Source organism: Rhineura floridana, chromosome 2 (genome assembly GCF_030035675.1).
Source record: "Rhineura floridana isolate rRhiFlo1 chromosome 2, rRhiFlo1.hap2, whole genome shotgun sequence".
Classification (NCBI taxonomy): Eukaryota; Metazoa; Chordata; class Lepidosauria; order Squamata; family Rhineuridae; genus Rhineura; species Rhineura floridana.
In genome coordinates, this window is record NC_084481.1 from 218722737 (window position 1) to 218749794 (window position 27058).

Sequence of the window (27058 nt, forward strand, 5' to 3'; positions counted from 1 at the left end):
AGAAATCCTTGTGATTTGCATGTTCCTTCAGCTTTTGGTGTGTGTAAGAAAGATCTAATCAGACATTTCCTGTGTCTTTAAGGGTTTAAAAAGTATGTGTAATTTCCCCAGACGCAGCTGGATGCAGTTGTGGACTAAGATCCTGAAGGGGGAAAAGAATTTCAGCAGGTGCAGCTGAGGCCTAGTCAGCAAATAATTTTTAACAGGGGCCATATTGGGAAGGATCAGCAAGGGCTCCACCTTTCCCCCCCCATGAAGACACAGGATTAGTTGTAACCCTTTCCACTCCATGTGAAAAGCAGTTAAGCCCTGGGCAGGTTTCTCTCCCCCCCCCCATCTGACAAAACTTCTTTTGCTGTTTACATAATGGGAAATGAGTCAAAGTACCCCTTTTCCCATGTGTGAGATCTGGTCCTAAGGACAGCCCTGCTGGATAAGACCGAAGGCCTATCTACAGAGAACCAGCATGGTGTAGCGATTAGAGGGTTAGACTAGGACTTGGGAGACCAGGGTTCAAATCCCCATGAAGGTCCCTGGGTGACAGCGGTCCAGTCACACTCTTTCAGCCTGACCTGCCTCACAAGGTTGTTGTGAGGATAACATGAGGAGGAGAGGAACCATGTATGCCGCCTTGAGCTCTTTGGAGGAAAGGTGGGATACAGCGCCCTGTTCTCACAGTGGCCAGGCAGGTGCCTATGGGGAGCACAGAAGCAGCATGGGAGCACAACAGCTCCCTGTGCATCCCTAAGCTAGCCTGCTGCTCTGGGGGGCAGTGAAGGACTATACCCCATCACCAATGCTAAAGTAAGCTTCAATTGCCAGCCCAGCTAGCTTTTGTACGTGAAATGAGAGAAGAGGACACCATCTTGTTCCTCACCTATGGGCTCCTGCTGGGAGGAAGGGCGGGATATAAATCAAATAATAAATCAAATAAATAAATAAAGATGTCCCAGGCCAGTGGCGTGGACCTCTTCAAGCTACAGGTGGAGGTTCACATTTAAAAAAAAAAAATTCATACATGGAACAGTGCTCTGCCACCCTGGGCCCCTGCTGGGAGGAAGGGTGGGATATAAATCTAATGATAATAATAATAATTTTTATTGTTATATGCCTTCAAGTCAATTATGACTTATGGCAACCCTATGAATCAGCGACTTCCAATAGCATCTGTTATAAACCACCCTGTTCAGATCTTGTAAGTTCAGGTCTGGGGCTTCCTTTAGGGAATCAATCCATCTCTTGTTTGGTCTTCATCTTTTTCTATTCCCTTCTGTTTTTCCCAGCATTATTGTCTTTTCTAGTCACTTTAGTTTCTAGTGATAGTTCTGGTTTAATTTGTTCTTGTTGTTATGTGCCTTCAAGTTGACTACAACTTATGGCGACCCTCTGAATCAGTGACCTCCAAGAGCATCTGTCATGAACCACCCTGTTCAGATCTTGTAAGTTCAGGTCTGGGGCTTCCTTTATGGAATCAATCCATCTCTTGTTTGGCCTTCCTCTTTTTCTACTCAAATAAATAGAAAAAGAGCACAGCAGGGAGCATGCCAGGTTAGAGCCATTCTCACTTATAGGCTACTTTATTAGGAACATAGGAAGCTGCCTTATACTGAGTGAGACCATTGTTCATCTAGCTCAGTACTGTCTACACTAGCTGGCAGCAGTTCTCTAGGGTTTCCAGCAGCAGTCTTTACTTGCCTAACCTGCAGAAACTTGTGATTGAACTTGGGACTTTCTGCATGCAAGGCAGATTTATTTATTTCTTACATTTATACCACCTTTCTTTTCATTATAGAAACCCAAGGTGGCTTACATATGGTTCCCAAGTTGTCTCCCATCCAGGCACCGACCAGACCTGACCCTGCTTAGCTTCAGCAGGGTGCTGGCCTCATGTATTGATGCTCTATGACTGCACTATGGCCCTTTCCACAAAGCTGGGTTTGTGGGTGCTACTAGATGATCAGCACCACCTGCAACCCCCTGAGCCTTTGCCTGCACAGCTTGATTTCAAACCAGGAGGGTAAAGGAAAACACTTCACCTGATGTTAAGCTGACTGACAGGTGGGCAGCTCCAGATGCAAAGGACGATGAACAATCAGGTGAGTGGAGTTGCTAGAGTGCTGGCATCTGAGCAGGACAGTTGGGTTCAAATCCATGATCAGCCGTGAAACTTGCTGGGTCACCTTGGGCCAGGAATCCAGCCCACCAGCTGGAAAAATTTCCCCACCCCTGAATTAGAGGATCATCTCTAGGGCTACCAGACTATACCAAAACACATATACATCATTGCAGGGAGATATATTATTGTTTAATGGGAGAAGGTTTTTTTTTTAAAAAAACTGCAATGTTCACAGAAGGACTGACTGTTAAACCACTCTGTGAACTATAGCTCTATGGGGGGGGAATAGGGGGTGTCCTAACAACTCCCAGCACCCTTAACAAGTTACAGTTCCCAGGATTCTTTGTGGGAAGCCATGACTGTTTAAAGTATGATGATCCTGCATTAAATATATAGGGCAGGTGGGGTTTTAATTTTATAGCAGCTGGGTCTGTGGGAATTAGGAAGTAATGACGTTTATTTTTGTGCTGTGGCATGTTCCTGGTAATTCTTACAGATGAAGGCCCAGTTTACAGAAGCTGGCTGAAAAGTTGGAAACCCTGTTTTTGCAGGCTGGATTGAGTGCTGAGCAAATCATTGCCTTTTTCTAAGCTAGGGTTATCAGATGCAAAGGATGATGAGCAATCAGGTTAGAGTAGTTGCTAGAGTGCTGGAATCTGAGAAGGATGCTTGGGTTCAAATCCATGATCATCCAGGAAACTTGTTGGGTCACCTTGGGCCAGACATTTTTTCTTGGTTTAACCTACCTCACAGGACTGTTGTGATGATAAAATGAAGGGGGGGGAGGAAGAACTACATATGCCAACTTGAGATCCTTGGAGGAAGTGTGGGATTTAAAAAGCAATTAAGGTCCAGAAGCAATTATATAGATGAGGAAATTTTAGCTGGTGCAATCTATTGTCTCTTCTGACAGAATTCTGCTGCAACTCTTACAGGTATAGTAGCCCAGCCCACGCACCCTAAAATACAGCTTTTTCTATAAGTGTAACAGAAAACAAGGCACACTTAACAAAATCCTCCCTTCTGTGCAACTGTTAGGGCACTTCCAGACTGTTGCTATTTACTGGGTAGGATTCAATGGCATACCATCAAATTCAGGTTGTACAACTACTGTGGATTTGGTGGTGTTCCACAACAAAATCTCTCTAACATACCCCCCAACCTTTTCCAGTAATGAAAATGTACTGGAAAGTAGGGTTGCCAGTTTCAGGGCCTGAGACTGATCCTGTATCTTTAGGAGAAGAGAAAGTCAGCCAAGTGCAGGTGTTCTTGCAACCCTGTAATGGGAAAAACCACAAGGTGGAATTCTCCCACCCCCCTGCACAATTTTTAAAGATACAGAAGACCTCTTGGTTGCCAGGTACTTGACAGTACATCATATAACCTTCCTGCAAATTAATCAGGATGAATGATTAATAAACAGGTCATCTGGAAGTGACCTTGAAAGATACAGAAGTGCTATTTATGTTCCTTGATTGCTGGGATATCTCTCTCCATTCTTGAACTGTAATTTCCATAAGAGTTTTAGAGGAGGTGATAGCCACCAGCTTATAAGAAAGAGGTGGTGAAGAGTTACTGTCTTTGCTGCCTGCTGTAGGTGTATCAATTTACTTTCCTGCTTGTATACTTGTATATTTCTCTGCTTGTATATTTGTAAATAAAACAAATATTACAAAGACCCCATAAGTTCCACTGTACTCTTATTGAAAAGAAATGACATCCTATAATACTGTTCCTAGAATTTCTCATTTGAGAAAGTGTGGGAAGCATATATACAGGTGTGTTTTTTTTAATTTCCTGCCAAGGATCTTTAATAGTGGCAGAAATTCAACAGGTGCACCTTTCCTCATCACTGCCCCTCCTCAGCTTGGTAAAGTATTGCCTGTTGTCACGTGCAGTCACGAGGGGCACAGATACTGTCAGTGGCAGCCCTGGATTATAAGTGTATTCAGTTGGAGCCCTGAGTCTAGAATAGTCTTCTAGGTGAACTTCTGACACAAGAAGGAGAACAATTGTACACTGCATTCTGAAGAACGTTATGTTTGAGAACACTGTGAAGCTCCATTCACTTAAATAGGGACATATAATGCTAAGCATTTGTAGAACTGGTTCCTTGGCCAAGATTTACACAGGGATATAACAATATGCTTTGTCAACAGCACCAATTAATCATTTCCTACCAGCTGCATCTAATGTTACACAGAAACACAAGCCTGACTCGGATGAGATTGCAGATAACTAGGCCTGCAAGTCTTCTGCTGAATCAGGGCCAGCCGCTTCATATTACCATGGACCTGGTTTTCAGAACTGAAATAAAATTGCATGCAGTGGTTCTAGTCTGGTTACTTTATTTCAAAGGGAATCTGGAGTTTCAGGTCTGTAGGGACTCCTGTTCCTGTGGGTGTTTTTCTTCTTTTAATGCACTGAAAGAAGAATCTTGCCACATAGTGTTTGTGTTAGAAAATGTAGCCTATGATCAATAATAACACTTTCCCACATGATGTTAATGATGATGATAATTCCTCTTCCATTATTATACCTCCTTCCTTTTGTACTGTGTCTTTTTAGATTGTAAGCCTCAGGGCAGGGAGTGGTTTTTTTTATTGATTTGCAAGCTGGTCTGGGAGCTTTTCCAGCTAAAGAATGGGGTTTAAATGCTTTGAATGAATGAATGGGATTGGTGATACTGTATAGAATTGTAATTTTGATGGTGCTGTCATTTTGAAATTCTAGGAAAAAGCCATGTACATTTATACTTTGGTCTGTGGGATATTTGCCAACAAAAATGTTGGCTGCTGTTTGCTATATTATGTATCTGGAGAATTAGCAAGAGATGAGGCTTATCTTTAGAACTGGAGAGAGCCAGGTTCAAATTACTCCTTAGCCACAAAGCTCACCAGGTGACCATGGGCTGTTCTCTATAATCTCTGCCTAATCTACCACACAAGGCTGTTGTGAGCATAAAAGGAAAGGATGGGCAGAGACCTATCTTCCACACACAGAGCAACTTTGAGAAGAATTTTAAAAAGTAATTTCAAAATTGTGCTCTGAAAAGCAGAACTCTCCTTGATGCTAAGGTATAAGAAGACTATAGCCCTAAATACTAGCAGCATATTAAAGTTAGTATGGCTATCACAACCACACCTTCTGGAATTGGCATAGGAGCTCTGTCTTCATTTTCACCTGGCCACCCTAATTAAGGCCGAAACTAGAGAATAAAGGCTAAATAGTAGAGTGTACACACTTTTTCATCCAACATTGCTCAGGAATTCTAAGAAACCACAAAATCAGTGCCATTTTGAAAGTTTATCTGCCATCTTGATTCAAAATGGTATCCAAACATAGACAAAACCCTGCTGTCTGGAACTCAGGAACCATAATTTTGGTTTGGGCAATGGGAGTTGTAGTCCAAAACAATCCAGGGACACCAGGTTGGGGAATGCTACCTTGGTGCATCTTCATGCTGGTGGGAAAAAGTTCTACTGTTGTATTTCCATTCATCATGTAACAGCCAAAGCAGCAGTTAAGAACCTGTGGCCCTCCAATGTTGCTAGATTCCAGCTGTCAACATCTGGAGGGCCACAGGTTCCCCTTCCCCAAGCTAAAGGAACAGAAGCCTCTCCACATTTTTTTAAAGAAAGGTTGGTCAACCCTCTCCCAGATACCTGCATGCACAAATTGTAACGTCTTTAACAACTACAGAGCAGGCTCTGATTTCTCCCCTCAGTTCTTATGCAGTCAAAGGAGAAGAAAGCAGCCCTGCTGTCATTTTAACACAGCTCCAGCTGTGATAATTTCTATTAATTCCAGACTTCAAGGTCCTGCTGGGTTATCTTGGGTTACATTCCGTTTATTCTAGAATAAAGTCTCATGAGCAAGACAGTACTGCTCAGTGACCTCTCAGTTTCCACATTCATTTTACCAACCTTTATTTCCTCCAGCCAATCAGTTCGCTTTGGTCTCTAATTCTAGATAATTAACTTGACTCTGCAAACATTTTTTTATGACTACTCATAGTTATCTTTTTTTTAGAACTGTCCTTGCTTCTGTGTCTTTAAATTATTCCCAGCAATTATATCCAGGCAGGAAGAAGTTCACCTGCTTAATTTCTGGGTGCAAGGTTGCTGTTAAGCCTACAGAGCTAGTTTTAAACACACAGATCTAGAGAGAAAAAGAGAGAGAAAATAATAATTATACTAGTAGCAATGTTATATTTATAATAGTAAAAACAATATAAAGCAAGCAGTCTCAGAGAGGTACAAGTGCAATAATCCCAGGCCTACCTCCAAACCCCACCCACAAGGATTTTAGCTGAACTATGCCACACCAGGGCCTAGCACCATGCGAAATATTCACAAATAAGGACATTCATTTTAAGCACAATGCAAAGTTGACTTTTGTTCATTGTGTAGCCTCTTCGTAAAACTGCCAGTTATCTGAGATTAGGGAGGTCTGAGTTCTAGAGAAGGGAAATGCAGCCATATGCCCTGTTATGCAGAGGACAATCCTCTGTTATTTGAAGGGCTGTGTAGTCCAAGTCTGGTTTGAAAATCGAGAAGAAAAACAACAAGGTAGAGCAGATGTGCCTTGAATTTAACTGTCAATAGTTAAAGACTGAGCAGGCACACAGGTCACCTGGTCATAGTTTTCCTCTATATGGTGAGATATGGGGGTGTCTGGTTGCCATTGTCCTGTGGCAGGGCCTTTTCACTGGTGCCTTCCTGTTTGTGGAATGCCCTCCCCAGTGAGTTGCACCTGTCTCTATCATTACTGACTTTTAGGAGGAATTTTAAAACATTCCGGTTTACCTATGTATTTGATGGCTGAAGGAGACTATTTCTGGATGAAATAAGGATTTTAACTGTAACTGCTTTTAGAATGTGTTTAACTGGTTTTAGAATGCTTCTTTTTTGTTGTTAAATTGTTTTGTTGATGTGTTTGCTGCCCTGGACTCCTTCGGGAAGGTGGGAGGACGGGATATAAATGAAAGGAAATAATAATACTAACAAGAAGAAAATATTGCATTGCTGTTTAAATTAGGGATGGGAGCCTGTGGCTCTCTAGATAATGTCACTCCAATTCCCATCAAGACAAAACAGTGTAGTCAATTGTCAGGGATGATGAGAGTTGGAGTCCAACATCATCTCGAGGGCCACAGGCTCCCATGCCTCCTGCAAAAGAAAAAAAAGTGCTCTTGGACCTTTAATGTTGTATAGAAGAAGGAATTTCAGCTGGGTTGTTATTTATTTTTCTTGCTCCTCTCTAGAAATGTGAGAGAAATGCAATTCAGTTTGCATTTAAAGATGAATCTACCTAATTGCACCTTTGAAACAATATATGAACCGAAACACAGCCATCCCTTGAAATTTGTTCTTTTCCAAAATTTACAGTGGACTTCTCCAGCCAGGTAACATGTATAAAAATGCACATATTAAAGTGTTCATAAAATGCATATATTCGTGAAAATCACACAAAAGTTCATTATATTAGGGGAAATTGCTTTGCAAACCTGTGTACCAACAAAATTGCATAAAGTAATCTGTATATTAGGAGAAATTCGCGCTAGGGTACTGATGAATCTTTATGGGTTTGTTTTTTTAAAGCCCTCAAATTGATGTGGATATGTGAAGAACTGGATTTAAGCTTGGAAAAATAAGAAATTGAGAGAAGAATCAAAAATTAACAGATTTGCTCATCCCTACTCCTATTTGGATGAAAAGCTGCAAGCTCCAAAAGTTCTTGTTCTATGTAGGGCCAGCCCTACCATTAGGCAGAATGAGGACATGCAGCGTTCCTCTCCACCACTTCTTCCTGAGCCCCCTGGCCTCTGCCAAAGATCACACTATGATTCAACTTTAAGTCCAATCAGTGCCTCACCTGGAATGAGGGAAGGGCTGCCATCTTGCCCTTTGCCTCAGACAGCAAAATGTCTTGGGCTGGCCCTGGTTCTACATAACTGCTGTAGTACAGCTTAGGCCCCATCTGTACTATACATTTAAACCAGTATTGTACCACTTTAAACAATCATGGCTTCCCCCAAAGAATCCTGGGGCCTGTCGTCTGTTATTCCCCTTACAGAGCTTCAGTTCCCAGCGTTCTCTGGGAAGAGGAGTTGCTTTGCTAAACCACTCTGAGAATTGTAGCTCTGTGAGGGGAATGTTGTTCTGCTAACAACTCTCAGTGTCCTTGACAAACAACTCCTCCCAGGATTCTTTGGGGGAAGCCATGACATAATACTGCTTTAAATGTAAACAGCAGATGGGGCTTAAAAGGTGCAGGAGCCCTGTCTGCTTTTACATCTGGCCTATCGACCCCTGTGTTGAACCCACAAGCTGCTGCTTCTCATCCAATGCCCGATGCGCTGTTGAATGCTGATCAGCTGTAGTGCTCCAAATAACCTTTTATATCATTCCATCTCTTCCATATGTCTTGCAACTTTTCTAATGCCCCAGTAAGTCTCTTCTCCTTAACCACCTGCCAATGTTTTTTTTCCTCCTATGCAAAGGAGCCAGAAGAAGAAAAGATCCAGTGGTTCTGTGCATTTAAGATCCTAATGACAGCTAGACTTTCTAAAGGCGAGGTGTCCCTAGCACAGAGAAGTAGTGATGGAAAAGCTGCACTTGTCTGAATTTCAGTCTTTCAAGCACAGGAGCTCTTCAAGAATAAAAATGTGGCAGCCTGCAGGCTGCTAAGATCCTGTAACCATCAGTTGTTTGGCAGGTAGGGCTGGTAGTGATTTTCTTCTCTTATCAGATTATCTGTGGATTGGGAATATCCAACTCTGGGGGGGGGGGAGTGTGGGCTGCCACTTGGGTGGGGATGTTGTGTGGACACCACAGAAAATTAGAGACACAAGCAGCTCCAAATCCACATAAGACTTCAGTGTGGACAATTTCTGCCTTACAGCTGTTAGGCAGGGAGTCTTACCAGCCCTGTAGATCTGACACAGTTTTCCTGTCCCACCATATTAAATATACTAGGAGTCCTTCCATAACAAAAATTGGCAACCATGCAGCATCCTTGAGAACATCTGCAGAGTAGATAGAGGCTGCCTGCCTGCTTTCGCTTTCATCAGCCCATTCCAGCTTCCCCTGTGGACTAATTATAATTGTTGTGCATTGGCGTTCTGTGTTTCAAAACAAAATGAGATTTTTGGGCACTGTGTCTGGGACCTTTGCTGCAATTCTTTCCCCAACCTCCCAGTTTGCTGCTAACAGCTCTGGGGCAGAAGGTAGCATTAAATCTTTCCTCAACTGACCATATAAGTATCTTGTTGAATTATACAGCAGATGGGCCTGAATTGTAGAGCAGAAAGCAAGTTTGCAATCAAATATGGAGCCGTCAGATAAATGCTCCAAAGATTTCTAATACGTAAATGGGAGAGACGTTACTCAGGCTGTGCTGTTGGTTTCCCCAGTGGCTTAATTATAAATGTTATGCAATAAGTAAGAGCTATAGGAAAGAGGGATTGCTTACATCTCTGAAATTGTACAGGAGAATTCTAATTTACAATGCAATCTGTATGTGTGTAGCAACCCTCACTTGCTTGTAAATTCAGTGATGTTAAGTAAGGCTGCAATCCTATGCACACTTATCTGGAAAAGTGCAGGAAAAAAGGGAAACCCCAGGCAAATGGCGAGGTACGGAAGGAAGGAAAGGGGGTAGGAGAAAAGGTTACCAAAAAAGAACTACAGAAGTTCAGTCTCTTCTAGGGATGGGCAAATCTAACAGTTTTGGTTTCTCTCAGGTTGCATTTTTGGAAAGTTTGTAATGTTCATGTTGCAACTTTCAGAGTTAGGGTGGTTATTTATACTTTGCAAGAAAAGAAAAAATGCATCACACACTCCAAAAAAAGAGGGGGGAAAGAAGACATCAGGATGACCCCTATGGGCTATCAAAAAAAATGACACAGATTTGAAGGGTTTGCATGTTTTGTGTCAGCTCTGAGCTTGTTTACATATGACAGCAACAGGGAACAACGACCCTTCAAGGAAGTACTTGGGATCTTGCAATATTTAGATCCTGGATGTCTAAACTAATCCTACCCCCAGATATTGTGTCCTCTCCATGACCTTACAGTGAAATTATTTCAGACAAGTTATTGCCTTGCATTCACATGTGAAGGAACAAACACTGTTTCTTTGAATGTGGAGATCATTTTGTAAAGCCTCTAGGATTGGAAAATGTAATTAGAGGCAACTTTGTTCCCTGAATTTGCTAGGGACTATTACCCAGTTAAGTCCAAGGAACAGAGATGCTTCTCTCTGAGCTTAAAAGATGTGACATCAGAACAGGGGAGCTGAGACTTTTCACTGGAGAACCATTGGTTTATGAAATTTCTGGCCCAAGACATAGGTTGCATACCCAGAAAATGACAAAATAATTTCCTTATTCTTCTAAAATTGCAAATACTTATAAAATCAATCTTAAGTGCTGCCGTTAGAGTTAGTTGGTCCTTTCTAGGCATAACCAGTATAGGGCTGCCAATTTTTTCACTGGCTCTGCTCCTCTGCAGTTTCTCATGAAGAAATTTAGCAGGTAAAACTTTTCCTGGCATGGAGATTATGTGATGGGGAAAGCTTCATCTGATTAACAGCATCCTGACATGCAAAAATTAAAGTCCCAGGGCAGGCGTTCCCAATGCAGCACCCAGGGGCTCCAGTATGCCTCTTATGGTACCCACGAAAGGTCTAGACAAATATTATCTCAAAAATCCAGAATGTTTGAGAAACTGTTTGCTCTTTCTGCTCAGTTCCTGTTTGCAGTGACTCTCCTGCACCAAGAACCCACCCCCTTTAACATGCCCACCTTTCATTCGATGCCAAGACTGGATACCAGTCCTCCCTTCCATTCTATGTGAATGAGTGTGGTGGTAGGTGACCTAGGTGCTTTCTCTCCACACACATTGATAGAGGGCATGCCCACCTCATTTCATGGCCCTATATGTTTCTGCTTTTTTCAATGTGGTAGCCGTTTTGTGCTGTGGCACACCCTCACTGCAGCCATGTTCTGTTCTGCCCTGCCCCCACATGTTGTGACTGACATATGCAGCACATTCTCAAAATTCCAAATGTACCCACCGGCCTAGATAGGTTGGTCATCCCTGTCCCAGGGTATAGGGGCTCATCCACACGGCAATTTAGTGTGTGTCTGGTGCTACTTGCATCCCTTTGTAATTCACATGGTTCACATGATGTTGCAGGCTAGAACACAGTTTTCTCCTTTAAATCCATATCAACCCAATCCACTTATAATGCGGAAAGGAAATACCATCTCAGCTGCGCTCTGCTTGTCTGTGTAAGTGCTTTGCCCCAATGTTTTTTTTAGTGGGCAGGCTCTCTTATGCCTCATCGCTGGCTCCTCCTCTCTCTGCAGCTTGTAAAAGCTGCAGCAGCTGCTTCCTACTTTGCCTTTCACTCACTCCCCCCCCCCTCAAATCAGTTTCATATAGTTTTGTGTCAATTGCACCACCATGCTCTCCAGGCTTCAGCTTGGAAAGGCATGCAATTGACAAGAAACAATGAAACTAATGGGGAAAAACCCTCCCTTTCTCCATTAGCAATATCAATACTGTGGAGGGAGTAAACATGTAAAATTGGGGACGGGGCTACAAGGAAACAGTAATACTAAACCTTTCTAGGGGAACGCCTAATTGTGTGAAAGGAAAACAGTGGATTGGAAGCTACCATTGGGCAAGAAGTGTGGACCTTGAAAAGCTACTGTGATGGTAAAAGCCGCTTCTTTAGTACAAAGTTAGACTCCCATGTGGATAAACCCTAGATCTAAAGGCACATGATGTCGCTGTCTTGCTGAAGCTAAGCAGGTCTGAGTGTGGTCTGGATGGGAGACCGCCTGGGATCCTCAAGTATGCCCCCTTGGTTTCTGTGATGGAAGAAAGGTAGGATATAAATGCAAGAAAACAAAAGTGAAATAAATAAATGAAAAGTCAAAGGAGTAGTGATTAAACACACATGGCAACTGGAGCTGCCAGGTTTTCATCTGACTTTGGTAGGAGTGGCTTGATATGGAGGAAGGAGCAGGTAAGGCTTGTCACGACAATGAAGATGTTATTGCTTGTTAGTTCTTGCAGAACAAGCTGCTGTTGAAGGCCAGCTGCAAGGGCCAACTGAAAAGCTCTAATATCAGCACAGTCTTGTTCTCAGGAAGAACTTGCTCCCATGCTTCTTCTTAAAGAGACAGTACACCACAAGGTTTGCTTTCAACATTTGGATGACAATGGGCAAAAAATTAACACCAGGCCCTTCTGTCAGCATGGTGATACAGTTCCACATATGACCGGTTGCTGAATTGCTGCTGCTTATCCAGTTGCAGAAAGCACAGGAACTCTTCCCTGGGGAGAAGTGATTAGCAACCCCTCTCTGGAACCCCCAGAACAGTTTTCACATGTTAGACAGAAAAAACAGAGTACTCCAGAACAGCACTAGAGGATGGTAAAGTCAGGGATGTATGGCTCACCCCACAGCAGCCTTCCCCAACCTGGTGCCCTCCAAAGCAGTGGCGGCTTGTGGCTCTATGTCAATGGGGCAGTGGAATCTGCTCTGGGTTTTAGTCTGAACTTTCAAGGAGATGTCCAGGGTGCTGAGCACGTTGGACATCTTCCTGAAAGTTCAGACTAAAACCCAGAGTGGATTCCACTGCCCCACTGACATGGAGCCATCAGCTGCCACTGTTCCAAAATATTTCTGGACTATGACTCCTGTCATCCCTGACCATCGGACATGCTGGCTGAGGCTGATGGGAGATGGGAATTCAAAACCTGGGCTCCTACTGGGAGGAAGGGTGGGATATAAATCAATCAAACAAATAAATAAAACATCTGGAAAGCACCAGGTTAGGGAAGGCTGCCCAACTGCTTGATTTCAAGTTACATAGAAGAGTGGTCCACCTAAAATGTAAAAAAACCCTTATGCCCAGAAATTATTCATCTCTAGCCTAATATTATCTACTCTGACAGTATTACAACATCCCAGGTTTTCTTAACAGGAATGATGGCTCTTGGGTGCTTGATTTCTTTTACACAGGTTTTCTTTATTAACTGACAGCCTTTGCTTACAATAAACAGAACTCCACTTCTACAAACTGCAAAGAAACCCAGTTGCTTTCACTTTTCATAATACTCAATGGGAGTTACGTAATAATAAAACATCCCTTGTGTCATTCCCAAACCATTCCCCTTAAAGGAACAATGCACATTTTCAACAAACAGTGACTCTTTGTCAGCACTCTTGTGCTATCTGGTGATGCCAGTGATTGAATCTGGAACCAAGTGCATGAAAAGCGTACTTTCTACCACTGTGCTAAGGCTCCTTCCCTTTAAACAGGATGGACAGGATGTTAGGTTTAGGGAGCTGTGTACAGCAGTGGCCAGCAATTAAATTAACTAGAGGGGGGAAGCTATGCAGGCACAGGATTTAGAGGCACATCATTCCCAAACCCCCATTGCTGCAAACATCAAGTTGAAATGATCAGCCTGCCTTGGGATTTGGGATCAGGAGGAGCATGGGGATCTGCCTTATACTGGCCCAGTTCACATGTAATGCTAAGCCAAACGATAGCTGAATGTGAACACACAAGGTGGTGGGTACAAATTGCAGTCACTTTGTTTCTCTGCCCTGGTCCTCCTGCAGCTGCACTATCTGGAGCAGCTAAGCCATGGTTTTGCTTAGGATTATGTCCGAACCCAGGCTGTGATTTGTCTTTCTCCAGACAAACCACCAGAGGTAAGCCAAGAACAAACCTTGGCTGCAGCTTGTGATTTGTCTGTAGTGAGACAAACCATGAATCCAGGTTTGGATGTAACCAGCTGGTTGTCGGGTGCTTTGGAAGCATTGCACAAAGTGCTTGACAAACCTTATGCTTAGCACTTGGGAGTGCTGAGCACAGAGCTTGCAAAGCGCTTCGTGCACCTCTTCCCAAATGCTGTTTTTGGGGTGCTCAGGAAGCGCTGCGCAGAGTGCTTGCAAAGCGTCTGCTCAGCACTTCTCAAGCACCAAGCACAGGGCTTGCAAAGCTTAATCAGCCTTGTGCACAGGGCTTCCCAGTTGCCCAACCATCAGCGGTTGTCAGGCATCTGAGAAGTGCTTGCACACAGGGCTGAGCAAGCTTTTTGAACTATCTCCTCACACCTCTGTGGGCCAACTTTGACAGGTGTCAATCACTTGACATCATTATGACATCAGATGATTGACAGGTAGATGGTCCTGCCCTCCCAGCAAAATTGGGGGTAGGGTGGAGATAAAGATTCCCCACCCGGGTCTACAGTAGGGATGGAAGGATCTGTCAATTTCGGTTCTCTCAGTTTCTCATTTTTCGAATCTTAAATTTGGTTCTCCCCATTTCTGCAGCAATTTGTGATTTTTTAAAAAAATCTGCATTAAACGTCTTCAGCATTTTAGTGTGACTGTCTCCTAATACACATTTTTGTTGCAGTTTTGACTAATGTGCATATTTTTGCAAGCAGTTTCTTCTAATAGAGTGCATTTTTGTATATTATTTTCACTAATATATTCATTTTAATGTCGACATTCCCTTAACATGTGCATTTTTGTAAACATTACTTGGTTGGAAAACATTACTTGGTTGGAAAACAGCATTGCAAAATTGGGGTAAGTGCAAATTTTGAAGGATGGCTGAGTTTCAGTTTCGGTATTGTTTCAGAAAGTGCGAATTTGATAAATCCACCTTTAAATGCAAACTGAATCAAATTGCTCCCCCACCCCTGGTCTACACAGATAGGCAGCAGATCTCCAGGATTTCAGAAAAGTCTCTCCCAACTCTACCTGGAGATACAGTGTATTGAACCTAGGACCTTTTGCATGCAAACCAGATGCTCTGCCACTGAGCAGCCACCTTTCCAAGCAAATATTCCATGAGATACTGAAAGAAGTACATGGACTGTGAGAAGGCTTGCTAAGGTTTTTGTAAAAGCTCAGTTTACTCACAAGAGGAGCAAGATGATTAGTGGGCATTGACGAAGGCTATGTCCACTCCACAATAAGGTGTTGATACGTACTTGGATTGCTGTTTCCATGTGCGCATTTGTGTGCCTTCATCCACATGAGTGCTTTCAATTTTATGCCTCCAAGATCTGTCTCAGTGTGGCCCATCCTCACTAGTGGATCAGCAGGTGGGGCCTTGCTGGTGCCACTGCCACTGAGGGCTGCCTGATTGACACTGACTCGTGACAGGGCCTTTTCAGTGGTGGTTCCCCATTTGTGGAATGTCCACCCGTGAGGTGTCTCTGTCTCCAACATTAATAACTTTTAGGAGTAATTCCTGTTTACCCAGGCACTTGGTGGCTGAAGGTGATTGATCCTGGCAACCCGGATATCATTGGATGGAAGAATGTTTTTATCTGCAACTGTTTCTTAGAATGTTTTTATCTGCAACTGTTTTTTAGAATGTTTTTATAAATAAAAATAATTAGTGAGCAGTACTTGATGGGATGTATTTGCACTGTGTGTTGTCCGCTCACCTCAGTTAATACTTCCCAACCCACCTTAAGTTCTGGATACTTGAGGTGCATTGTGGGTATGTGCACAGGTTAAAAAAAACCACCCACGCTATGGGCTTCCACAGTTGCCTAACGTGAGATTTTATGTTGGATTATCTCACACATCCCTCACCCCTGCCGCCGCCGCTTATTGGATTATTTGTGGATCAGGATAATCTGGATTTATCAGGGTGGAAAGTGCGGGCCACCACTTGGATGAGGAGCATGTTATGTGGAGCTGCAAACCAACCAACCAACCAACCAACCAACCAACCAACCAACCAACCAACAAAAGACAGACACACAAGCAGCTTGAAATCCACATTAAACCAGTATGGACAAGTCCTGAGGGTCTGATGTCCCTTCCAATTCTATGAGTGACTATCCACATGTGAGATTTAGCCCTCAGGCAGCCAGTTACTTAATTGTTTATAACCTAAGGTCTGGTAGGGTAATGACAGCCAATGTGATACATTTAGACAAGAGTGCTGTGTCTGGAGATGCAGTCCAAAGCTTACAGTGAAACTTTGGCCAGGATGCTTTCCCTCAGTGCAACCACGTTAAAGCAACAGCATGAGAAAAATGTATGTTGTAATGTGTCCTGGATCCCTGGGATTTTTTCAGATGGGCTCATTCTCAGCCTCAGGAGTTTCATCAATAGCAGGGGGGGATTATGAAAGGGAGGTGAGAATTATTATTTGCCATACAGATTGTGAGTGATGAAGCAACCAGAGGGGGTGGGTGGGAGGTCAACTCACGTATTTTACCACAGGCAGTGTAGTGTAGTGGTTAGAGTGTTGGACTAGGACCTGGAAGACCGGGGTTCAAATCCCCACACTTTTCTTAAGCTCCTTTGGGGTCCTTGGGCCAGTCACCAACTCTTAGCCTAACCTACCTCACAGGGTTGTTGCAGGGATAATATGAAGAGGGGGAGATCCACGTACGTGACCTTGAGCTCCTTGGAGGAAAAATGGGATATAAATGCAATTAATGTATGTATGTGAATATAGAATTATTTCCATGGCCTCTTACACAGTAAAAAAATATTTTCTTAGACAGGATGTGTATGCATGAACTAGGTGATGGTGGTATTGGTTCCTTGCACTGAAGTGTCAGAATAATGGTCAGCTGTCCTTCAAAATATTCCCCATCCTTCTGGTGCAAGCAATAATTGAACAGCTTCCTAAAAGGTTGAAGAAAACACAGAATAGCATTATAGGAGTAACTGGATTGCAAAGTTATGATTTGCATTGGCAGATGCTGTTCTTAGACTGATGGGAGTATATTTCCTCTGCTTTATTTTGTATGTGAAGGGTTTCTGAGCAGTATTTTTGGTTGCTTTGGAACAGTTTCTTGGCAAACTCCAGAAATAAAACCATGTCTAATAAAAAAAGAGAGTCTCTTGCCATGTAAAGCAAGCATGCATCTCCTTAATCATTCCCTCCCCCATTTCTTCCTTCTGTGAGCATCTTTGGCTTGTTTCTCAGCCATAAGGCAGCATAAATCCTAAACACACTTACTAGGGAGCTGTTGCACCATAGTAACTAACACAGCAATCCTAACCATGCTCACTCCCAGGTAAACAGAGTTAGGATTGCATTCTACAGGCTGCAGTCTTAAACCTGGAAGTAAACACGACTGAACTCTGGGACTTGCTTCTGAGTAGGCATGCATGGGACGGTGCTGTAGGAGACTGAACAAAAGCTAGGTGGTCTTAGCCAAGCCATTCTCTCTCAGCCTCAGACCGGCACCCCCCTCTGCCATCTGGGGGATAATAATGCTGATAGATCTTATAGCAGGGATGGAGAACCTCAGGCCTGGGAGATCGGACACTGCCCTCTGCACCTTTCTATCTGGCCCTTGGGACTCTCTCCAGCCTACACCTCTGCCTCTTCTGCAGCCATACCCGCCACTGGCCCTACTTTGCATCTGACTTGAGTGTTTTTTGTGGCTTGGATGTGTCCTTGAACTATGACCATGCTTCTGGCTTGCGTGGATGTAGAATAGACAGGCGTGTGTGTGCACCCACACGCACATGTGCAAAACTAGCCTACTGTCCCAAGATGACATTTACATTTGTTGCTCCACCCACTTTTGCCACCCATTACTGGCCTGTGGCCCCTGGAAAGTTACCCAGAAGGAAATGCAGCCCTCAGTCTGAAAAAGACTCCGTGCTGCTGCCTTACAGGGTCGCTGTAAGGATTAGAACTTGATAATGCTTGTGGAGCACTTTTAACACTTGGAAGTGCTACACAAATATGAAGTAATATTATTAAGTACTAGGTATCAAGCCCCATTGAACAAAGTGCACCATGCTTGGGATTGCATTGCAAGAAACTTAATAATGGTCAATTTGGTCAAAAACACTAATATAAATATTGTATTTTATTGTTTATTGCTTATATCGAACAGTGATGTGCAACCCAACACTAATGGTAATATCCACCATATCATATTCAGTTACTCAAGTTTCAGTGGGTCTACTCTGAGTATGACAGCAACATAGGAAGCTGCCTTATAATGAGTCAGACTGTTAGTCCGGTTAGTTTAGTATTGTCTGCTGCACTGACTGGCAGCTGCTCTCTGGATTTCAGACAAGGTTCTCTCTCAAGAACCCCCAGAACCCTCTCTGGAACCCCCAGAACAGTTTTCACATGTTAGACAGAAAAAACAGAGTACTCCAGAACAGCACTAGAGGATGGTAAAGTCAGGGACGTATGGCTTACCCCACAGCAGCGTTCCCCAACCTGGTGCCCTCCAAAGCAGTGTGGAAATGCTGGGGATTGAACCTGGGACCTTCTACATACCAAGCAGATGCCCTGCTACTGAGCTACAGGATGGGTCTTGCCCTTTATTTACTCAGAAGTACGTTCCACTACATTCAAAAGAGGAAACTACCAGATTCTTTGGTATTATTTAGAATATTTCTATCTTGCCCTTCTACCCTAAAACAGGGCACTCAAGGCAGCTCACAATAAAATCATACACAATAAAAACAGACCAAAAAAAATTAAAATAGATAAACAATACATAACCTAAAATACACAACAAAATACCACTGGACTTATTTGGTCACTTACGCACAGATATTTATTTATTGCATTTATGTGATGCCTTTCATTGGGCATTTCCAGGGCAGTCCACCATATGTATTTTACACACAAGAACTACCTAACGATACAGCAATCAATGCGCACAGGATAACAGCCTTACTTTCATGAAAGTGTGCATAAGGCTGCAGACATAAGACTGTAACACAGAATGTAAACAGAGTCAGGTTTCAGCTGAATGACTGTAGTGCAGAGCCAGCTTAAATGTGTGCAAAAACGTTTCATCCCGTTTGGCAGAAAAACTACAACTCCCACGAGCCCAATCCCTGGGGCTGATGGGAGTTGTAGTTTAAAAAAGTAACTTTTCCAAGCTCTGGATTCACATGGTGGTGATGAAATGCCTTGTGCTACCATTTTACTACAGTAAATTTGTTATTACTAGTTAATATACATTTGCCATTTATGAAGGAGTTGGAGCTGGAGTTGGAGTCGGACAGTAGAAAAATAGAGGAGTCTGAGTTGAAGGTCTGGCATACCAACTTCACAGCCCTGCCTACAAGGTTTATTCTAAGCTTTTTTTCTGACTGCACAAGCAGCCAGCACGCTGCTTGCCCCTAAACTAGTCAAGTAATTTGTCCCATAAATATACTGTTGGCAGGGCTTGTTTGTGACAGTTCTCGCCAGTACAGAGTAATAATCATATTTATATACCGCTATTTCTTAAAAATATCAAAGTGGTTTATTACATGTTAAAAAAAACTCCACCATAGAATAAAAACATTGAAATACAATAATAACAAGCGTCAACTGCTATGAAAAAAGCATCTTCTTAATTGCCTGCAGGAGATCCACCCAGAAAGAGGAGCGCATTCCCTCCTAGTTTCCACATGGCAGGGATGCAGCACCCCAGTTATACATTCCGCAGGGATGGAGGGGGAGGAGTGAAACTGCGCCCCCGCAAGAGGAAGAGGAGGAGGAGGAGGTGGTGGTGGTGAAAGAAGTGACTCCGGCTGCATTCAAACCAGCAAGCTTTTTCTCTGGCGCAGAGCCAGTGAGGGCGGGGGAGCGGAGCGTCAGCAGCCTGCGACGGGAGGAAGGGAAATGAAAGATGAAAACCACGTGCCTGGATCGGTGAGGTTGTTTATCTGCTCTGATCCTCTGCGCCTTCCTTCATCCTTTTCGCGCACGTGGGAACCTGGCAAAGAAAGGGTGAGGTTATAAATATCCTGAGATGATAAAGGAGGCGGGGGGGAATAAAAGCAAAACGCGGAGTAAGAGTGCAGTCTTATGTACGCTTACCCAGGAGTGAGCCCCTTTGGAGAAAGTGGGACTTCCCTCCCGAGTAAGCTAGTTTAGGGTACCCACAGAGGCGATGTAAAGGGGGGGAGCATTAGCTTCTTCCTAACAAGTGTTATAATCAACTTGATGTAGTTGGGGGATGGGGAACTTGGGTCCCTCTAGAAGATGTTGTTACTGGACCCCCAGCAGTCTCAGCCAGCGTGGTCGCTGGTCAGGAGTGATGGGAATGGTAAATCAACAGCATTGGAGGACCCTGTTGTATTATTTATTTATTTATTTTTGTTGCAGTGGTGTTATCAAGACTCCCCTGTAGACACGTGTTTCACATTCACACATTCTACAAGTCTTGTGAATTAGGATATTTAGACATTGGTAATAGTGCATCTTGGCAAATTTACCCAATAACTTACTCTCATACAGATCTTAAACATGGGGATATTTATTGAGCATATACACAGAGAATCAAAATCTACACATTTAATACTAAAATGGGGAATTGCTCAGTACCAATACATATCTATTGACAACAATGGGGATAGCTCAGTAACAGTACGTGTAAGGGAATTAGCTACATAAACCTAATCTTAACTAAACTCACATACACACTCAGCATGCAAACACACGAAGGAGCAAAACACCCAAGGCATAAGAAGAGATGGGGCGGGGAGTTGAGTTCAGCACAACTGAAGAAGACACACCAGCCTGCCCTTTCTCTCTCTTTTGTTTACAGCACAGTTTGCATAGTTTTGCAAGTATCAGACCGTTACACTCTTAGCTATACAAGGCAAAAGATGCCTTCTTGCCACCTGTTAGACATCTTGTCCTTCTGTGTATTTTTTTTGTCTCTCTTTAAATTCCCATTAGCTTGTAAATAGAAAATGGGAGTTAATCAAATCAGAGGGCAGGATTACAGCACTTAATTAGCGTTTCAGAATTAACTGCACTTGGCTGTCAATTACTTTCTAATAGTGTGTGCATTGGGAACATACGGTGAAAAAAGGATAGCTTCCCCCTCTTTATGAGGCAAAGATTAGATTTACAGTGACCATAATCTAGCATTATTGGGTTAGAACGGAATACACAATAATGTTTTGAGGGTTTAGTTTTCAGAATGCTTTTCTGAGCCTGTTCTTCTCAGTTTGGCCTTGAGGTCATCTTGTATGCTAATAGTAAGCTCATTCTCCAAGTGCCTATCCTTTGGTTGTCCAAAGTGCCTCATCCACACATGAGAGAGAGGTATCAACAGGCTTGGGGGAGCCCCAATGTTTGCAGATGTACAAAAAATAGGGTGGGTCCTAAAAATATGTCTCAGATGTCAAAGGCTAGGATAAAGTGGTGTGTCTTCAGTATTAGCCTAGAACTGTACACTGAAGTTGCCAGACACACCTCAGTGGGGAGGAAGTTCCACAACTTAGGGGCCACCACAGAGAATACCCTCTCCCCGGCCACCACTCCTCGAGCTTTTGAGGGTGGTGGAATTACCAAAGAGCCCATTTGATCTCAATACCCGTGAGGGTCTGCAGGAAAGGAGGCAGTCTTTCAGATATTTGGGACCTAACTCACCCCTAGTATGAGCACCTTAAATTGGGCCTGAAAACAAACTGGCAACCAATGCAGCTGTTATAAAAAGGGGTTATATGAGATCTAAAGGGAACCCCAGCCAGTAATACAGCTGCTGCATTCTGGACCAGTTGAAGTTTCTGAGCCATCTTCAAGGCCAGCCCCTCAGACAGCACATTGCAACCATCCAATCTGGAAGTTACCAGAGCATGGAGTACTGTGGCTAAGTCATCTCTATCTAAAAGGGTCTGAAGCTGGCAAACCAGCCGGAGCTGGGAAAAACCATTCCTAGCCACTGAGGCCACCTGAGCTTCCAGTGACAATATTGGGTCCAGGAATACTCCCTGGCTGTTGACCTTCTCCTGCAAAGGGAGTGCCTCCCCATCTCCTGAACATGAGGACTCCAATCACCATCTCCCTGAGACGGTCCAAAAGAATACTCTGGTCAACAGTATCAAAAGCCACTGAGAGATCAAGGAGAACGAACAGGACCATAGAATAGTAGAGTTGGGAAGGTCCTATGAGGCCATCTAGTCCAACCCCCTTCTTGATGCAGGAATCTAACTTACAGCATATCTGCCAGGTGGCTGCCCAGCTGCCTCTTGAACGTCTCCAATGTTACACTCCCCCATCTCTCTCCCCACAGATGTCATTAAGCAGGGCAACCAAGGCAGTTAATGATGCAGGGAGCGCAAAGGGTTTTTCCTCAGTACTGAGTAACTAACTTCATCAGCCCCCCCCACACACACACATTTTGGAGTAGGTGTCATGATGTCTGCGTTGGATGGGCATTAAAATGCCAAATGCTGTTTAATGTTAGCAAATGTAAAGTAATGAACACTGGGGCAAAAAAATCCCTAACTTCACATATACACTATGTGGGTCTGAACAGAGTCAGATGACTGATCAGGAGAGATTGTGGTGGATATCTCAATGAAAATGCCCACCCAGTAGTGGCAGCTGTGAAAAAAGGCCAATTCTATGTTGGGGATTGCTCGGAAAGGGTTCTGTCATTATTATACCATAATGTTATACAAATCTATGGTGTGACTGTACTTGAAATGCTGTGTGCAGATCAGGTTGCTGGAAGAGATACAAAAAAGGGCATCCAAAATTATGCCATTCCCCTGATGAGGAAAGGTTACACCATTTGGGTTTTTTTTGTTTGGAGAGAAAGGGGTCATGATAGAGGTGCATAAAGTTATATGTGTAGGTGACTAAATAGTGCGATCCCTTGCATGTCTACTCAGAAGCAAATTCCAGTGGGTTGAAAGGGACTTGCTCCCTGGTAAGTGCACGTAGGATTGCAGCCTAAATCATGACTTTTAAACAGCCCATGGTCTCCAAGCAATTCAAGTGTGGATCGTGAGTAGATGAAAAATTGTCTCAATAGACCGCTTGTTAAAAAAAATCAAAACAGTGGACTGTAGATGAAATAATGTGTGCTTTATGAATAACCTTTGCAAAGCACTGGCAGTGGCAGACAGAACCATTAAAAGTGAATAACTCTTTAAGATATAGGATATGATTTAGTTAAATTCTCTGAGATTAAAACATCTTATAATAAAGTGCTGTTAACAGGGGAAGCATAGAGTCTAGTCAATAGCTATTTTGCAGCAGAACAGGCATTCGGAAACGATTAAGGGGCTGGATCAATTGCTGTATGAGGAAAGATTACAACATCTGGGCCTTTTTAGTTTGGAGAAAAGGAGGGTATGACAGAGGTGTATAAAATTATGCAAGGCTTGGAAAAAGTGGATAGAAAGAAGTGCTTCTTCACAAAGCACATAGTGAAACAGTGGAATGAGCTATATCACAGGATGCCTGTCAAGGTTGGGCAGTTTTTAAAAGGGAGTTAGACAAATTCATGGAGGATAAGGCTGTCAATGGCTACTGGTCATGATGCCTGTGTCCTACATCTAATATCAGAGGTGATATGCCTCCGAATACCAGTTTCTGGGGAGGACTAGTGGAAAGAGCGATGTGGTACTCCCATAGACATCTGGTTGGCTGCTGTGAGAACAGGATGCTGGACTGGACGGGCCTTTGGTCTGACCCAGCTGGGCTCTTCTTGTGTTCTGGGTCAGAGGTTCCCAAGCTGCCGTTCTTGGACCACCGGTGTTCCATGAGCTTCATTCGGGGATTCGTGGAGTGTCTGTAAAAACACAGTTAAAAATCATAGAGCAGCTAGGGCAGCACATCTGCATTGTTACAGCAGGTAGAAAAATTGTTAAGTGGTTCGCCAAGGCCCTCAGGAAATTTCGAGTTGTCCGTGGGGGGAAAAGTTTGGGAGCCATTGCCCTAGGCTTCAACATCTAGGCAGGCCCAGTATAAATAATAATAAATATATTTTAGAATTTTAAGCACTGTCATTTGGCGCATGGAATGCTGCAGGTCGGAACCCTCTTTTGCAGTGAGGTCTTTTGTTAAGCCTGTGTAAGCCACTACTCGTATAAATCCTTTAGTACTTAGAATGCTTACCTGTCCAGTTTTTGTGTATGTCTTGAGAAGAAACTCCTCAGTCCATCTAATCCGCAAAGGATATGTGTGGTACTTTATTTATACCCTGCCTCCTTAAAGCCTCATATCCCTGTAGGAAGAGAGCTGCCTGCTGTGGCCCATCTTTTTCAGATCTCTGGTCTTCTGGGGAAAGTTTGACATTTCCCACTTAACTCTGAGCCTAGGAATCTGTTATCTTCTATTTCCCAGAGTAATAAATTGGGCAAAGTGTGTTTTGTGCAGGCTTGATTGTCCAAGATTGCTTGCCTGTGAGAACGCTGTCCATTCCTCATATTGGAATCGCAGCTGCAAAGAAGAGGAACTGAGTTTTAATTAGATCTGCAACCTGAAATAGCTTTTGGACTATCCCAGATTATCTAGCCACATCACCAGTAGACAGTCTGCTACAAGCTGCTCTAGTTTAGGCTGTGGTCTTGTCACAGTGACAAGGAACAGGTAAAGAACTGAGATTTGAACAGCTCTGTGCCACCAAATACCACTTGGGTCATCCAAATGTTATGGCTAAACAACTGGGAAACGGCACAGGATATTGACTGTCAGTTGGAAAGAAAAATGGAAAAGGGTGGTGGAATGGAATGACCTGCTAGAGGAGGGCATGGCTGGCTGACTGGCACCGTCATCTTAGGAGAAGATAATATATTGCAGCATTACAGATTCCATTTCTTGTTCCTATTATTGTGCCATCTGTGCAGGTGATGCTTTATGTTAAAAGCATTAATTTATGTTGCAGATGTTCTTGCCACCAGAAAGTTCTAGTCTAATGGGGAGGGGACAATAAAGGGAAAGGAGAATTGTAAGGTAATGTGAGCAAATGCAGTTGCTCTTTATTCTATTTATTTCCCACTGTTTTTCCTTTGTGGAGTTCAAGGTGATGCACATGGGGTTCCAGTGTGGTCCCCCATGCAGGCATTGAGCAGGCTCAGACCTGCTTAGCTTCAACAAGTGTGCTGTATCCACTGCCCTGAGATCATGACTTGGGACCTGTGGCCCTCCAAATGTTGTTGGACTCAAATGCCCATCAGCCACAGCTAGTATGGCCAATGGTCAGGGAGAGGGCTGTGGGAATGGTCTGAAGGCCTGCAGCTCAGTGGTAGAGCATCTGCTTTGCATGCAGAAGGTCCCAGGTTGAATCTCTGGCATGTCCAAGAAGGGCTGCGGGAGAGCCCTACCTGAAACCCGGGAGAGCTGTTGCCAATTCTGTGTAGACAATCCTGAGCTATATGGACCAATAGTCTGACTTGGTGTAAGGCAGCTTCCTATGTTCTTATGGCGCAAGGACCTTCCTGAAGCTAAGCAGGTCTGGGTCTGGTTAGTTCCTGGATGGGAGGCCTTCTGGGAGCTGTATGGATGCCAGGTTGGGTTCCCTGATGGAAGAAAGATGGGACAAAAGCAAGTAAGTAGGCGACTAAATACTGTGTTGATGTCCTGCTTATGTGCTTTCCATAGGCATCTGCATAACCACTGCAGGAATGCAGGACTAGGTGGATCTTTTTGTCTGAAGACGTGAGACTCTTATGGATGATGGGAATTGTAGTCCAACAACTGGAGGGCCACAAGTTCCCCAGTCCTGCAGCTGAGGATGAGGCCTAAAGAGTTAAAGCACAAGAAGGGATTTGAAGGGTGGGGGAGAGGTGGCACCAAGTAAATATTCAGGGCAGGTATGGCAGGCTTAAGGGGACGAAAGGGGAAATGGGCAGTTAGATTCTGATGTGCGTTTCCTTCTTCCTTAGCTGTAACGAACCTGCTGACTGCAAGATCGCCGTGATGAGTTTTATTAACTATGGAGAGACAATAAAAGAAGGGGACACGGCTATCGTCTTCTTGGGCCACGAGTCTATGTTTCCAGTGAAGGTGCAGCATGGTGGTAAAACTCAGACTAAGTATGGCGTCATTAGGCACTCCACTGACCTCATAGGCAAACAGTATGGCTCCAAGGTGACCTGCAGCAAAGGTGGCTGGGTGTATATTCTTCACCCAACCCCAGAGTTGTGGACTCTGAACCTCCCCCACCGAACGCAAATCCTGTATTCGACTGACATCTCTCTCATCACAATGATGCTTGAACTGAAGCCAGGGTCTGTTGTGTGTGAATCAGGTAACGATTCTTGTTCCATGGCATATAATGATGGGAAGCTGTGTTTTAAAATTGTTGTAACTTGCCTTGGGACCTTTGGGCAAAGGGCGGGTAATAATGATGATGATGATGATAATAATAATAATTAGAAAGACTCTTGGGTATTATCGTTATCATTATTACTAATGACGGTGTGACCCAGTCATTTATGGAACAATAGTATATCTGAAGAAATTGTTTTAGTGTTCTTTGAATTTGTAAAGATGGTTTAATTGTTTTTGGAGTTTGTTGAAATTATTTTATTGTTTTTAAAACTTGTGTTTTTGTCTTTTATCATGTCTTTATCTTGTACATCACTTGGATAGGTTTACACTATGAAGCAGCCTATAAATCTGGATGATGGTGATGTTTCTATACCATAATCTTAAAATAATAATAATAACAAAACCAAGAACTATTATTATTAGTATTATTATTTCCTTATGTGTGTGTTATGTGCCTTCAAGTCGATTACAACTTATGGCGACCCTATGAATCAGCGACCTCCAATAGCATCTATTATAAACCACCCTGTTCAGATCTTGTAAGTTCAGGTCTGTGGCTTCCTTGATGGAATCAATCCATCTCTTGTTTGGCCTTCCTCTTTTTCTACTTCCTTCTGTTTTTCCCAGCATTATTGTCTTTTCTAGTGAATCATGTCTTCTCATGATGTGTCCAAAGTATGATAACCTCAGTTTTATCATTTCAGCTTCTAGTGATAGTTCTGGTTTAATTTGTTCTAACCCCCAATTGTTTGCTTTTTCACAGTCCATGGTATCCACAAAGCTGTCCTCCAACACCACACATTTCAAACGAGTTGATTTTTCTCTTATCTTCTTTTTTCACTGTCCAACTTTCACATCCATACATAGAGATCGGGAATACCG

The 27058-nt window shown here is 43.4% G+C and overlaps 1 protein-coding gene across 3 annotated transcripts in view; it reads left to right on the top strand.

Moving 5' to 3' along the window:
- Nucleotides 1-19667: 19667 nt before the first annotated feature.
- The window catches only part of TRMT61A (tRNA methyltransferase 61A), a 73715-nt gene continuing 66324 nt past the window's right edge, over nucleotides 19668-27058 (top strand). Inside the window, exons 1-2 of one of the 3 annotated variants that reach the window (XM_061612249.1) lie at nucleotides 19668-19810; nucleotides 25789-26153. In XM_061612249.1, the coding sequence (XP_061468233.1) occupies nucleotides 19788-19810; nucleotides 25789-26153 (388 nt within the window). In that variant the 5' untranslated portion in view covers nucleotides 19668-19787. Of the gene's footprint in view, nucleotides 19889-25788; nucleotides 26154-27058 lie in introns of all 3 variants that reach the window. The other 2 variants (XM_061612251.1, XM_061612250.1) reach the window with 2 other exon arrangements.